Genomic DNA, 15,766 nt, shown 5'->3' with positions numbered 1-15,766 from the left:
TTAATTTTCTATCTATGCACTCGTACAACAGTAGGGTAGAATCAGACGGTACTTTGCGGGAGCTTACTTCAACATTATTACGCCCACACTGCCCATGATACGGACGGGCCGATTCAGACCGTTGCCGCGCGCAAGACAAGATAAGAGCTATACGATAGAAAGAGAGGCAACTTTTAGGTAAATATAGCGGTAGGTAATAAAGCGCTATACGATCTGATTTGCACTTTATTGTGTTGAGTAATAGTTGCTATTTATTTAACTGATTTTGCGGAGTGAAACTTCTGTATCACTGTACTAATATTATGTATTCTGAGCTTATGTATACGTGATAAGTGGTAGGTACAAAAAAAAAACAAGAATAAATAAAATAATATTTATTTTTAAATAATTTAACAACATAAATCTCTAATCGTAATAAATATGAATAGGTACCTACTAAAAATAGAAACTACTTATAGCTACGCGTGGCGAAATAATAAGGAACAACGCCTCTTAATGTATCGAGAATGTCGTTTAATACTGAGCTATCTATGTGCATACATTTGTACTTTTTTAAATAAATATTGTCCAATAAATTAACCGTACTTAAATAAAAAGTCTAGTCCCTAGAATACAATTAAATCTAAAATAGACAAAGAATAGTATCTCAAATGTAAATATAATAAATATTAATCGACTAGGTAATTCTAATTTGTGCTAAAGACTCCAGTACACATTAGCCCAGTGCTTTCAGTAAAGCCAGGCAATGTTTAAATACTGTTTCCGAACTAGGCCAAAAAATGTGCAAGGCAGCCAACACAACAAATAGCTACCTACGCCAAATGGCCCTGTACAATGTACATCTTCGCAGAATGAATCAGGCCAGTATGAATATGAGTCTTTAGAAATATTAAGGAAATTATTAGTAACACTTGTATTCTGGTTTGAACACACTAATTTAAAACGATTTTATCATTATACATTTAATAAACTGAAAGTAATCTTAAGGTGGATTTCCACTAAAGCGAGAGGAGTGGAGACGTATTTTCGATCAAATGAGACATGATGGGACAAGATTCGAACCTAATTTGTCCATTGAACATTTACACTTCGCTTCAATGGAAATGCACCCTTATATTGGTAAGTAAAGTACAGTAGGTACAGTGATCGTAAAACAAGTAGAACAATCTGAAGTTGCAACATGGCGGTCTGCGCAGGTCATAGACTAGCCCTAATTCACACGAGCGTTATAAAAGCGTTGCGTTCAAACCCGGCGTTGGCGGGTATTAACGTTGTACGCGTTAAAAAAGCGTTGTCGTTTGAACAGATACTTGGGAAGGCATTTATTCTATTTGAACGCTTTTTTAACGGATGTTAAAAAAGCTCTCGTATGAATGAGGCCTAAGGATTACATACAAAGCCCAGCCGAGATCTGTTTTATGTTCATATTGGACTAGGTATTTATTTTGCACTATAATATTATGTCGTTATCGTTTAGTGCAAGGGTATTACAATGTTATTTAAAGAAAAACAATGTATAAAATTTATTTTCATCCAAGATAATTTGTAATACGTAGCTAATGCGAAAAGAAGGCGATAATGGAAAATTCTGAGCAACAATATTTTTTATCTAAGGTGTCTGTCACTTGTGTACTAATTAGACACGTACCTAAATTATTAAAGCAAAATAAATATCCGTACAAAATGACTTCTCACGCGCCATTTTAAATCTATCGGCCACCTGGCATGTCAAAAGAACGGTTCGAATGAGGACTAAAATCGTATTTTTGACATGATATTTAACACATAAAGTTAAAATGGCGCGTGAGAAGCCATTTTTTACGCATTATATACTTTGCTTTTTATGAACAAAACATGAAAAGTTTAAAAAAAAATTACCGTTGCAGTCTCAAAAGTCGATAAAATCTTAGCAGAGTAGGACCAGCCTGAAGAAAAATGTAACCTAAGTCCTACAGCTTTTAGAATAAGAAACTCTTTAAGCTAAATAGAATTATTTAGGACCGAAACGCCCAGTCTGATAAATTAATATCCGGCTGTCAAATAGCCGCCTTTATTTTAAATACAAAATTGTACGCAAAAATTGCTGCTTATGTGCGCATGCATCGAGGCCGCGACATTTGACCGCCTCTAGATCTATCTCAGACCTCCTGCCCGCTGGACCGATGACCTGAAGGTGGCGGGGAGCGGGTGGATGAGGAAGGCGGAGGACCGTGTTTGGTGGCGCGCTCTTGGAAAGGCAGTGGACGCATACAGGCTGATGGATGGATGGATGAGATCTATCTCTTGATTCGCTAACTCAGTGTCTAACACCAAATGACAGCCACCGAGTTCATGACATTTATTTTTAATTTATTGAACGTTTTTTTACCAAAAATTATTTTAATATCACTCAATGAAGCACCAATTTAGAACAAACCAATGTCAATGTCGTGGGTGGTTATAATTCAATGTTATACACTAGTTAGCGAATCACCTCTGCGCTGGCTCGTGCATTACCACTCTAACTTACCAATTCTGTTTTGAAACAAAAGACCAACTCATACCTAAGAAAGAAGAATCAAATTATTATGTAACATTGGCGTAGATTCTAATGGCTTTCTCTTAACTAAATTTAGAGCCTGCATATCTGCATCTTTTTTTATTATTGATATTGCTTAAAAATAACAGAAAACTAATTTTAACTCTTTTTAGAGCTACTCTACAAACACTATGCTCAAGACACCTAAAGTTACAAGGTTTGGCAGTTTTAAAATGTAATAATTTAGTTTGTCTGTTGTGTCAATGTCCTTTTCTTATTTCAATGGTAAGAAAAGTGTGAATGCTCTAAAATTTAGTTGCCATCAGAATCAGTAGGTACCATTGATTTTCTATCTATTAAATTAACTACAGTAGGTATAATATGTACCTATAAATTACACAAAAGTGCACTTAAATATTTTTTATTATATGTACATCTACATATATGATAATAAAAATACTTTTATGCATAACACTCGTAAAGAATACGTGTAATGGCTCTTCGTCCTTTCGAAAAATCTTACACTCAATCGAACACCTCATACACCCATTATGCCGACAGGGAAAAAAAAATACCCTCAGCCCGCCTAGCATGGGCAGTAGATAAAAATTATATCCCCGATTATATCCACTGATTTCTATAACATCGGTGGATATAATCGGGGGATATAATTTTTATCAACTGCCCATGCTAGCCGGGCTGGACTGTCGTAAGGGGGATATGTTTGCCTATAATATGTAGTATACTTTAGCGCGGGTAACAAAATACTGACTGGCGGACCAATAGTACGGCGGCACAGACACCTCCGTCGTCGCGCCTCGCTACGTACCTAAATAAATCGATAACCCATTGCGAAAGTTTAAGATCGGAGTTATTTTTACCTGACGCCGTGTATTGTAAACGCTAAATTTTATGTTTGTGGTAAACATACAATTTAGCGTTTACAAACGATTTGAACACCATAAAATTAACAAAACTAGTTAATATTCTTTATGCGTGTAACTTATGAAGCAAACCTTTTCTAAATAAGTAAGCTACCTACCAATAATGTTGTTCTAAATAAAATAAAACAGAGTTCGATGTATCTTAGACTGGCATAGTGAAATTATTAAAAAAATGTAAAGGAACTTATTTCCTGTAATTAATTAATATTGGGACTAATGAAACTATTATTTGTTTAAGGTGAGTTAACTACATTTTGGTTTCACAAATATGTGCTACTTGATTAAGTTTTGGAAAATTGTACCTACTTAAGTATCATTTTGCAAAGGTTATCGTTTTGCCTATCAATAAAAATTTGTTCAAACTTCTATCTACCTACTCGTAACTATTGCAACAATTTTTCTATCGGTTTAATTAAGGTGCTTTCCCCATTTTTCCCAATATTCATCTGTCTGCATTTCCATAATGCGGGATAGACACCGATCGCAAGCAAACATCTCCTCTTCGCCTGTGAATATAGCTGCTTTTGCGTCTTCCTAAAAACGTTCAAAATTATACATTAATGTTTTATCATACTGATAGATTTTCTTACAAACTACATACACGCACACACACACACACACACACACACACACACACACACACACACACACACACACACACACACACACACACACACACACACACACACACACACACACACACACACACACACACACACACACACACACACACACACACACACACACACACACACACACACACACACACACACACACACACACACACACACACACACACACACACACACATACAAACTTTCGCTTTTATAATATTAGTGGGGTACTATAGGCTAATTTCTTAAAACTGCCAACCCGTCTCATGCCCCTTAATACTGATTTCAGGTGACCAATTTTAATGACCAGATTTAAAAATACATATTGAGATACGTAATATTTAATTGGATATTCACTATGGGAGTTCTGTGGAAATGGTATCTACGAATGACGTACTATGAATGACATATTATTTACTCCGACCACAATTGCATGTTTCGTATGAGGATACATTATAATAATTATAAGAAACACGTAATTTATAGGTAGGTACAGTACGTGACACAGTAGATACAGTATAAAAGAGACCTTGCAAGCAAAGCCAATGGAAGAACCATAGAACTCTAAATAAGGACAGAAATGATATCTGTTGTCATATTTACTCCGGGCGGCCGAACGTACTCCGACGACGCTACAGTCGCTTCAAAAATAACTAAGTACGTACCGAGTCTTTTGTAATGCTTAAGTCGTCCATTAAAGCTCTGTCGGCGTCGCCATATTCATCTTTTACTTCGTCTAAATAGAAAAGTTCCCTTGGATAGCAATCTGCGGCAATGACAGTCTACAACATATTTCAAAAATTAACAATTTTTTTAAAAATTAATTAGATTCTGAATTAGACTATCTAACAGGAACAAAAGTAGTTCCTTGCAGAAGATGATGACTTGGTGGCATGGTTTCAGCTCTATAATTTAGTTTAGTTTAAGTCAAATGCCTGACTTCTTTCCCTCTTCCCACACTTCCCCTTCCACTTTCAAACTTATCTTAGATTTAAGCATTGTCTCTCTAAAAAGAGCCTTGAACCTTATCTTTTTATAATTTTAAAACTATCAGGTCGCTTTCGAATTTGCGCTAATGACACTTGTATAATTTGAAGGCTTTGTTATCTTTGTATTAGAGTAAAGTTAGGTAATACACCATGGCATACCTAAATTAGACACAAGGAAAATTAAAGACTAAACTAAACACTTTATGAAAAAGGTACTTACCCGTACTCTGTTGTCATACAAAGTATCAATAAGAGTAATAAATCTTCTTATTTGAGACCTATGTTTCACGATAGATAACTGTGGCAAGTCTCTTATGAATACAGTGTGAAAAGTTTTAGATATCACGAGGTAATCGCTGGCTCCTAATGGCTGTAAAAAAATAAATAGTAAATTATTTTAAAATAAGGAATGTAGATTTCCTGTCGATAACAAGATAATCCAAACAGGATTATCTTGCATTCATTGTTATTTAAATAGTTGTTTACATGATTTAATAAATCAAAGTTTTATAACATAGCTTGTAAGTTTCATTTAAGTCGAAATTCCTTTATGGAACAATGATTAATTAATGTCTTAAACCAGAAAGTCCAAATTATACGCGGGGCATTCAAAATTGCAAAAAGCGAGCCATTGCACTGTTTCCATTGGTTGGTAGCACAAAAGTGACGTCAATCAGGCTCATCCCATGTGTGACGTCACCATACATGATTATAAAGTGCGTCATAATTACGGTGTTTAAAGCATCTGAATATGATTCAAATTTTAAGTCTAACTTCAGAGTGTTGCTCGATACAAAGTTTGATTCTTGTTTGAATTTGGTTGATATTTTTCCTATCTTATAATAATTTAAATAACATATAAACTAGGTACTCTATTAGCAAAGTTTATTATTTTCTCTCTCGATTTTTGTCGCTTTTGAAAACCCAGAGATTCTGTTTCTCATCTGTTTCAAATCTAGTAGATTGATCCGATTGTGAAAATTCTTTCACTGATAGATAGCCTCATCATCCCCTGGGTGTTATGAATTATATGACGCGGACGAAGTCACGGGCAAAAGCTAATAATCAATATAAAATAAACCAAACTTACTCTATCACATAATTCTTCAAAGGTGGAATCTAAAACACGTCCGCAAGTTTTGGCAAACTTGACATTCCTTCCAAGAATGTTTATTACTCGAACTCTCACTGTGTCAGTCTCCTTTGAAGCAAGGTGCTTAAAACAATTGTCTACAGCATTATTCCCTGGTGTAAGTTCACTGTTTCTAAAATGATAAATATAAAGTTATATTATTATTACCTACTTAGTTATAAAATAAGTATTTGGCATTATTATAAGTATAGATAGGACACAGGCCCATTAGAGACTTAAAACTACTTTCACTCTTCTGGTTACATTCTGCAGTGTACACATTTATTACATCTATATTATCACTTATCAGTGAAGTTCTAACAGTGTGTAAGTCATTTTTGGTGGGTTTCAACATTATAATGCCATTCAAATGAGTTCACCCCCCTTTATTCAACCTATCAGACTTTTCGTTTTAAATCCTTTTTCGATATAATATTATACATCAAGGGTTGCAATAGTAGATTATTCAGCATGGGGGTAATGTAATGTCTTACGTCACGGGCACTGGGATATACCCCAAGCGTAAACAAGGATGTAAGAGTAACTCCCGTACTTTACCTTTAGATAACAAGTCAGTAATAAGGCATTGTCAAGCAAGTGGTGTGAAAATGAATATTTTATACAGTTTTATTACTCTCCTGTAAAGTTGACACTGTTAGAACTTGACTGACGATATGGCATAGAGTCATTGTTCATTATTGTGCTTTTTATATAGGTACTTACATAAAATATTTTCCATATTTGCTACCAGATCCACGTATCCTATAATCAATTCCGGAATCCAGTTGGATGATATTGCAATGAGCTTTAAGAATTGGTATAAAAGGCAAGAAGTTGGACCGCTGCAAGCCATTTTTGTACAAGTCATCTGGCTTCCTATTACTTGTAGCTACTACCACACAACCATTATCAAACAATTGTGTAAACAGCCTCTTTAGAATCATTGCATCCCCAATATCTGTAACCTATTAATAATTTTTCATATCTTATAATAATAGTTCTAGTATAATACAAATAAATAAAGTTAAAATTTTTAAATTTTAAATGCAGCCATTTTGAAATTTTGTTATTTGTAGTTATAGAAACAATAGAAATACATCTTCTCTTAAAATTACAACTCTCCACCTGTTATGGTTCATGAGATACAGTCCTCTGACAGACCGACAGCGAAAGGACAAACATTGGAGGCTATGAGGAATTTGGGTACAAAACCTTTAAAAAATAAGGGTGAATACAGGAACTGTTGATTTTTTACTTTAATTCAAAAACTTATTAAACTTTGGTTTATTTCAAAAATACAGGGATGTAGCAGGAAAATTAAGGATTTTGAGATGAATCCTCAAACAAGCAAGTTTAATAAAAAAAAATTATAACTACATTATATTATACTGTTTTCTTACTTGAAATTCATCAAAGCAAATAAGCCATGATTCCTGAGTTATGTCAGCTGCCACAGGAGGGATGGGGTCAAATGGCTTTGAGCCTTCATCTCTGAAAGAACTTGCGCCTTTTCCTGATTTAATTTTAAGTTCATGTATTCTTGCATGAATATTTAACATGAAGGAGTTGAAATGAACCCTGAGTTTTTCTTTAATCTGGAATGCAAAGAATAACATTGGTTAGATGGCAGTGGGCATATAATTTTAACTTTAACGGTTTATATTAAACTTACAGGGGCTGTTTCATAAAACAAATCCATTAACATTGTTTTCCCACCACCAACACTCCCATAGATATACAAGCCTTTTGGTGCTATTATTTTCTCTGGCTCTTTCCTTCTAAATATGCTGAAAAATGATTCACCAATCCTGGGTTGGATAATAGGTCGTCGGAATAACGAAACTTCTTGGTATAGATCTTGCAAATGTTGTACTACCATCTGTTGGTGAGGATCCTTGCTGAGTAGACCTTCAGACACTCTCTGCGAGTACAAACTCCAAGGACCTTCATTTGCGAGGGGTTTTTCCTTCGCCTGGGATGATAACGACTTAGCACAACGATAACAGCACCGCCAAGATCGCTTCGCCAAAAATAACACTCGAATACAAGAATTCCGCGAAAACATTTTTATTCAAGTTACGTACGTACGTATATTTTTAACATTACATAAGTGAATACTAAAATTTTACTCGCTGGTTTATAAATAACTATGTCTAATTATCATTTTCCGTACTAATAAATAATTTGATGTTGCAAGTAAAAGTTTAAAACCACTAAAAGAACATTTTATTTTAAACACAGCTGTTTTATAAAGTTGTGAAGAACAACTGTCACTGTCAAGACAAACGTCATTGTCAGCTGTCAAGGTGTGGGCTGCCAATTTCGAACTCAAGATCTGCCTACACAGCAATAATAAATCCTTTAAATTGTATCGTCTAGTTACTTAGGTTGGGTTGTACTTAGTACTTACCATCGCGTCGTCTACTTTCTGTCTCCTATTTCATATCATAGAAACCATTTTTTTTAAACCAAAAATTTGGATTACACCACTTGAATACTTATAAAAGGTATCTAGTCGATTCAGCATATATCCAGCGACCCTAATACAGCCCAAGTTTCCGCTGAATTGAAGACTTTCTCACAGTCCACATACGATACTACGAAGTTGATAGCAAAAACCAATAATATAATATTAGCTCTTTAAAATATGAACTAATAAAAATGCCTAAGTATTGGGAGTTACTTAAAGCCTGGCAACGCTCCAGATGCACATGTAGGGCACAAAAACTGGGACTCGCATTGGGCTTGCAGTGTAGACTGTAGTGAACTCCGCAGACCTCACGTAGACAGGGTAGCCTACGGTGCATTCGGCACGTAGTCAAGAATCAACAAGTTCTGTTTAACTTTGACATACTTAATAAGTGACATGGAAAACATTGCTGTCTCTTTTTGACGAATCAGTAATGTCTAAGCATGAAGAGCACCGAAAGTTTTAGAACCTCTGTTTTCTTAATAACTATGACGTCACCATAGAGCTTTATAAAAATAATTAATTTTTGTTTAGCTACACGTGTAATGTACCTACCTAGGTATGAAGTCGGGCGAGCTTCACTCTTGGATTTCTAATTTTGTTTTAATATGCTCGCTCGCCTTCATAATTAGGTACATTACACGTGTAGCTAAACTAAAATTATTTTTTACTTTTAAGTGTTTGTGGTTTTTGAAGTCGGTTTTATTTTTCCTTTGTTTTTTTTTCACAATTTTTTTTGTATTAACTACCTAGAGAGGTAGCCGTACAAGTGCAACTTAGGAATTAATATTCTATGGCTTCTCAAATTATAAAAATCTTTAAATTTAGGTAATTATTGCATGAAACAGTAATAAAATATTATCTATTGACTGTTAATTTTAAATTAGATCAAGCAATAAGCCTTAATAGTTTTACAACAACAACATTGCCATTTTATGAAAATTAGGAGCTAGGTAGTTAAGATCAAGAGAGTACGTAGGTATAGGTATTATTTACCAACCTATCTATCTGTTCAAACAACCTATTTCGCAAATTACCTACCTATTGGTCATTCAAGTTTATGAGAATTGGATAATTGGAAGAAGGAAGGTAGAATATTGAAGTCATTTTAAATTCGAGAAGTAATTTGAGATTTAAGAATGAGACCCAAATTGCAATGTCTATTCGTTTAATGTAGGCGCTAAAACCGATGTGGTCTGTCGTGTAGTGCGTGTGGTTACGTATAAAAACCAACCAAGTGTGAGTCACTCGCGCACCGAGGGTTCCATACTCGGGTATTTTTTCCGACATTTTGCACGATGAATCAAAAACTATTAAGTATGCATAAAAATAAATAAAAATTGGTTTTAGAAGGTACAGGTAAAGCCCTTTCATATAATACTCCACTTGATATACCTACTTAGTTATCTTATCATCAACACTGAAAATGAGTCTATTCAGTGATTCAGGATAATAAGTTTTATAGAAAAGGACAAATGCACTCAATAAAGAGAGGCAAGTACGTAATTCCTTTAAAATCTAACCAACATTAACGGATGTCATACTGTATTTAATAGGTAGGTATAACATCGCGATATACTCATAAGTAGGCACGTAGCTAGATACCTACCTGCCTACCAAAAATTATAATTTGCAAAACACCCAAAAAAATTATTATTATCGGAGTTTGGGCCGATGATATCAAACAATGCACAATGGATACAGCTACAACAATGAAATATCCATTATGAATACCAAATTAAATAAAACCCGTATCTTGTTTTACCGCTAATAATAATAGGTAGCCGAAATAATACCTAGAATAACTGTATTATTTTTATACATCTTGATTATTGCTGGAAACTAAAGTGTCAAAACTCTCGATCTTATATTCGAATGCACTACCTGACTAGTTATTTTTTTGTATGGTTAAATGAAAATATTATAAAGAAATGGTATAGGTAGTTAGTGATGGTCGTCTTCTTCAGAAATCTGGACTCAAACCGTTTAGGAAAGATTTCAAAAAAGACAACACTAAGTAGGTAGGTATAGGTAGGATACCTACTTATGTTACTTTTGAGACACTACCTATAAATAGACATCTCGTATGAAAGATCCTACCCGAACGAGTAAACCATCACGTTTTTAGCATTGTCATTCAATTAAATAGAGCCTCCAGAGTCCTGACCAAGTTGCGCCTCGGACCTCAAACAGTTGCGATCCGTCACTGTATGGTGGATTTCATTTCGATGGATAGGTAATAAAAACAAAATGTCACTCGATTAACGAAAGTGGCGATTTCCGATTTCGATTACCATAAAGTGAGGGTTATAAATTCAAATTTAATATTGCAAAGTGGTATTATAACAAAACTACCTACCCCACTTTGGGACAATAACAAGACTATCTTGAGAAAAGAGGATGCAGTCAAATTGAAATCGACATCCTGAATGCATTCATGTGGTAAGTGCATAATATATTGCAATCAACAATCACACACATCCTCTTTTTTATTTTGCTTTGGCAGGGATGGTACCTACTTAGGTACTCGTACTTGCATAACAAAACCCAAAAACTAAAGTTGCATCTTTTAATTTAAGTAGATTTACTATGTAAATATTATGAAATATTATATCTAGTCCAAAGCCAAAAAATGACATAAATAGCTTAGGCAATCCTCAGGCATGCTGAGAGTGGGTACAATGGTAGGTACAATACTTAGATGAAAAAATCATAAAATGTGCACTACCTACATAAGCTTTGCTAAGCCTCAAAACGTGTCACTCACTAGTCAAACTATGTATAGCTATAGTACCTACCTACCCGTAGCTTCGAACTGAAACTCGGACTGGGAAAACAAGATCTCTTTCTAACCGACTTCCAAAATTGAGGTGGTTCTCAATTCAACCCGTTTTTAGGATTTCGTACCCAAGGTTAAAAACGGAGCCCTATTAATGTCGCTCTCCTGTCTGTCTGTTTGTCCGCGTTCACAGGTCTATTTTGGGTATTAGGTGTCAAAAACCGGATATTGAATATTAATTAGATATTCAACAAAAAAAACCGGGGGGGGGGGGGGGGGGGGGTTGGTCATACGTGAAAAAGGAGCCGGAAATTATTTATTTCTTACCCTAGCAGGTGCGGTATCATCTACATACCGCACCTGCTAGGTAGGTCTAGAGCTCAATAAGTAGAGTAAGCCCTAATTCGCAAAAGCGTTGCGTTAAAACCCGGCATTGCGCCTGTCAAAACCTAGAATTTATTCCTCAGATAAAAGTTATTTAACGATTGAAAATTCAGCCCAAAGAATTATATTTTTCATTCTTTTTTTATATTCAAAAATAAAGAAATGGGACAGCATAAAATTTCTCAGTTTTAGACCATTTCTGTGACGGCGTCTATCCCAAAAATTAAACTAGTTAGCAATATGAAATTCTGTTATATTATATTTTAGGTGGGTACCCCCTCTACCTTAAACTGTATTTAAATAACATAAAAAAAATCAAACCCGACTTCAGTACAGTTCCTGAAACACAGTTTTCACTTCATCAAGAGGCAGGGCCTCTCTTTTTTTTTCTCTCTCGTTTGGCTTTACAAAGATTAGCCAATGTCAAGTTTGTAGTTATTTGTAACAAGTTAGTTAAACCATACAAATTACAAGTATGGACACCGTCTGTGCCGGCGCTCGCCGACATACGCACGGCACCCCCTTAGAGCGCTTTCCAGTCAGTTTTTTTTTTTTTGTATTTTGTTTCTGTTATCAACAAGTATGTAATCACTACGTTACCTATATCTGTTAAGTCGGGAATTGTCGTCTCATCTGAGAGCCTCTGTGAGGTGCGCTGAGAAGGTAAATAAAATTAAAGTTACCTGAAATCCTGAAAACAATATATGGTGGAATTGTATCTCTTAAAAAGTTTTAAGTCCGCGATAGCATAAATATCCTCAGTGGCTCTCTTCTAAAATCAATAGATACATACATATAATCTATCTTTTAAGGTAAACTCACACTGACAATTTTTATGATTTTCAAATGTAAGCTAAAACAAAGCTTGCCTTTCGAGTTTAATAATAAAAATCCTTATTAAAAAATTAAAAATCCTTATTAAAATAAAATTTTTGGTTATCTCAATTATATTTATTATTTAATTCAAACCAAAATTGCGCTTTGTTTCATTTTATTTAGAATAACATCTCGAAAATTTTGATTTTATTGTCTCGCGAGGTGTGAAAAGTAGAGTATTGAATGCGGGGTAATGCTGTCTTTGTCTTGGCCGCCCCTCAACCCCGCGCTTCACTCAGGATTCTATATCGGCTACGCTCGAGAGTTACTCGAAGATCCTTTGTTACACTTCGGACACGGTAATATTTAGACATAATATTACCGTGCTTCGGATTTATCCCGGCGCCAATAACGTAAGACATTACATTGCCCCCGCGTTGAACAATCTACTAATAATTCTAATAATTTACTAATTTGGCTTCGGTTCTTTGAAAATATTGATTATTAATATATGGTCAACCCATTGTCGGCCCACTACTGAGCACGGGTCTCTTCTTCGAGTGAGAAGGGTTTAGGCCATAGTCTGCCAAGCTGGCCCAATGCGGATTGGCAGACATCACATACCTTTGAGACCATATTGTATTATCAGGCATGCTGGCTTCCTCACGATGTTTTTCCTTCACCGTTGAAGCATGTGATATTTAATACTAGGTAGGTTTAATACTTAGTAAGTAGTAAGAAAGTATAATAGAAAAAAAAATTAGTGCTAAAGACGATTTTTCAATCATCTCAAACTACTCTCGTACAATCACGTGAAATTCTTTGATATACTTAGCATTGAAATCTGCCCTAAATGGCAGCAGGATGAACAGAAAGAGCCGTCACTCTTGCGTCTCTGTCCACTTAATTTTATAAAACACAGTTTCTTTTTTTCTGTCTGACCCCCTGTCCTGTCTCCTGGAAATTCGTCGCGACAGTCTTGCAGACGTGCTATTTTCAACGATAATTGCCCATTAAATCCGCTTTTAACCATAAACAGGCCTGTTAAATTTACGTGCGGCTGGCTGTCAGCATGCATTCAATATTGCTCAATTACTTATAATATTATACTAATGTATTTTTAACCCCCGACCCAAAAAGAGGGGTGCTATAAGTTTGACGTGTGTATCTGTCTGTGGCATCGTAGCTCCTAAACTAATGAACCGATTTTAATTTAGTTTTTTTCGTTTGAAGAGTCTTGTTGTCGCTAAGAACACATTCGATCAAGCCACCTTGACTTGATCGAGAGTGTTCTTAGCTATAATCAAAGAAAATCGGTTCAGCCGTTTGAAAGTTATCAGCTCTACTTAGTTACTGTAACCTTCACTTGTCGGGGGTGTTATAAATTTTTAATTTACACTTGTAATAGAAAGCTTTTAAAATAGGCGTTTGAAAAAGTTAACTTCGCTTTCTATTAATATTTACGCTTATGAAATAAAATATTACTTAGTTACTTTTTTCTTTAGTCTGGATGTTTCTAGCTTATTGATCACAAATCTGAACTCATTTCTAGCAAAACGCCCTAAAACTGTACTGCAACTGAGTCCAAAGATTTCGATCATTGAAACCAACTTCGTTTCCAAGCGTAACGACCTAAAACTGTGCTAAAATGGAGTAAAAATTCATAATTTCAATTAGCTTCAGCCACCCCGAAGATTAGCCCGTTCAAACCGACAGACACAAAAGTTTTGAAACATGTGATTCAGTTATGGTACCGTTGGTAGTTATTTCGAAATTACAGACAGTCACTTCAAATTTATTTATTACTTGGTATAGATACCTTCAATATCAATTTATAACCGATAGTTTCTATAATATCCCCATCAGCTTTGGTGGTCGGGTGACCTGACTCAGGTCCCCTGCAGCATCAGGATTGAGGTGTTGGAATCCAAATTTTTTATGGGACAATGTCGTAAAGTTTCTTTATCGATTAAAAAAAATTACCCGAATCGGTTCAGAAATCTCGGAGATTTCGGTGTACCTATATAGGTAGAAAAACAAAACTCTTCCTTTTTTTATAATTCCGTTAAAAACTGTAGCCTGTTACTCCTTGGTTAATCCTCTACTTGTCTGTGAAAGTCCCATTAAAATGGCTTCAGCATTCCGAAAATTAGCCCATTCAAACAGACAGACGGACAAAATTTTAAAAAACTTTGATTCAGTTATGATACCGTTCAAATAACCTTAATATGAGCATATGAGCTCTAGGGGCAAGCGACGGGTCTGCCCGCGAAATTCAAATTTAATTTGGTTTTTCGCGATTTGCAAACTAATACAACTTATAGGCGTATGGCACTTTAATTGCGCCAATGGCAGTATCATCCTCAAAGGTTTATGTAAAAAGCTTTACTTGAAAAGTTCCAGTTTAAGAAATTAGCTCTAGTATTAAAATTTTAAATTAAATTTGAATTTCGCGGGCAGACCCGTCACATCCACCTTAATATGAGGTAGTTATTTCAAAATAACAGACAGACACTTCAATTTTATTTCTTAGTACTCGTATATTTATATAGGTGTAGATTTCAAGGTGTGTCGCTAAAACTGACCTCTGTCTGCCCTGAGCTTTAGGTAAATCGAAATAGTCATTATTCATTAGTTACAAAAACGAACTCGTAGGTACGATATAAAGGCAAATCTTTTTCTATTTACCTTACACCTACCTAGATGCCACAAAGATAATGATTTAATGTCTGTGACCGGTCTGGAACGCGCAATAGGAAGATCAGTTCCACTTTTTGAATATTTTCTTATTAATTGTGGATTGTAACAGAGCAAACAGGTGGTGTTATTGTCGTCAATGTCAAGGTTACCTTCGCTGAACTGACCTACGGAACCCAAATTGCTCTTGAACTCGCTCGCACACTGGCCTCAATTGCGCCCCATCTAATGTCCCGGTTAACAACCTCCGCTGCCAAGGTGCCTGTTGTTGTTTGCAGTCTTTTGTGGCAGTCTTCACAATTTAATTGAAAGGACTCCATTTAAACGGACTCAAAAACCTGTGAACAAAAAATTCATTTTCGTGTCCTGCGTTTAACACTTTTTTCATCCAACTCATTTCTGGTTTCTTTAACAAAGAGAGGT

General features: G+C 35.3%; 3 protein-coding genes and 1 long non-coding RNA gene across 5 annotated transcripts in view; 1 reads left to right on the top strand and 3 right to left on the bottom strand.

The window, feature by feature from the left end:
- Window positions 1-425: 425 nt before the first annotated feature.
- LOC123866918 lies at window positions 426-13,047 on the bottom strand. The gene is made up of 3 exons (XR_006796278.1): window positions 12,836-13,047; window positions 8,881-8,887; window positions 426-435 (listed from the first exon to the last, which is right to left on the bottom strand). It is a non-coding gene; the product is annotated as an uncharacterized LOC123866918 (long non-coding RNA).
- LOC123866904 (putative ATPase N2B) lies at window positions 2,648-8,480 on the bottom strand. 2 transcript variants are annotated; one of them, XM_045908675.1, is made up of 7 exons: window positions 7,870-8,480; window positions 7,598-7,792; window positions 6,921-7,162; window positions 6,156-6,330; window positions 5,286-5,435; window positions 4,742-4,858; window positions 2,648-3,996 (listed from the first exon to the last, which is right to left on the bottom strand). In XM_045908675.1, the coding sequence occupies exons 1-7, from the start codon at window positions 8,260-8,262 to the stop codon at window positions 3,871-3,873; spliced, it is 1,398 nt and encodes a 465-aa protein (XP_045764631.1). In that variant the 5' UTR covers window positions 8,263-8,480; the 3' UTR covers window positions 2,648-3,870. The 2 variants fall into 2 exon arrangements, with proteins under 2 accessions (XP_045764631.1, XP_045764632.1); XM_045908676.1 differs by lacking the exon at window positions 7,870-8,480 and having other exon boundaries at window positions 6,921-7,155; window positions 7,598-7,737.
- The window catches only part of LOC123866911 (prothoracicotropic hormone-like), a 25,087-nt gene continuing 13,853 nt past the window's right edge, over window positions 4,533-15,766 (top strand). The window contains exon 1 of the mRNA XM_045908692.1: window positions 4,533-4,733. The gene's annotated coding sequence lies outside the window, so the exon portion shown is untranslated. The remainder of the gene's footprint in view (window positions 4,734-15,766) is intronic.
- Window positions 15,207-15,766, bottom strand: part of LOC123866740 — a 7,351-nt gene continuing 6,791 nt past the window's right edge. Inside the window, exon 4 of the mRNA XM_045908420.1 lies at window positions 15,207-15,681. Within this exon, the coding sequence (XP_045764376.1) occupies window positions 15,674-15,681 (8 nt within the window). The 3' untranslated portion in view covers window positions 15,207-15,673. The remainder of the gene's footprint in view (window positions 15,682-15,766) is intronic.

The sequence above is a fragment of the Maniola jurtina genome, chromosome 7, assembly GCF_905333055.1.
Source record: "Maniola jurtina chromosome 7, ilManJurt1.1, whole genome shotgun sequence".
NCBI classification, from domain to species: domain Eukaryota; kingdom Metazoa; phylum Arthropoda; class Insecta; order Lepidoptera; family Nymphalidae; genus Maniola; species Maniola jurtina.
This window is presented reverse-complemented; position numbering and strand designations above follow the sequence as displayed.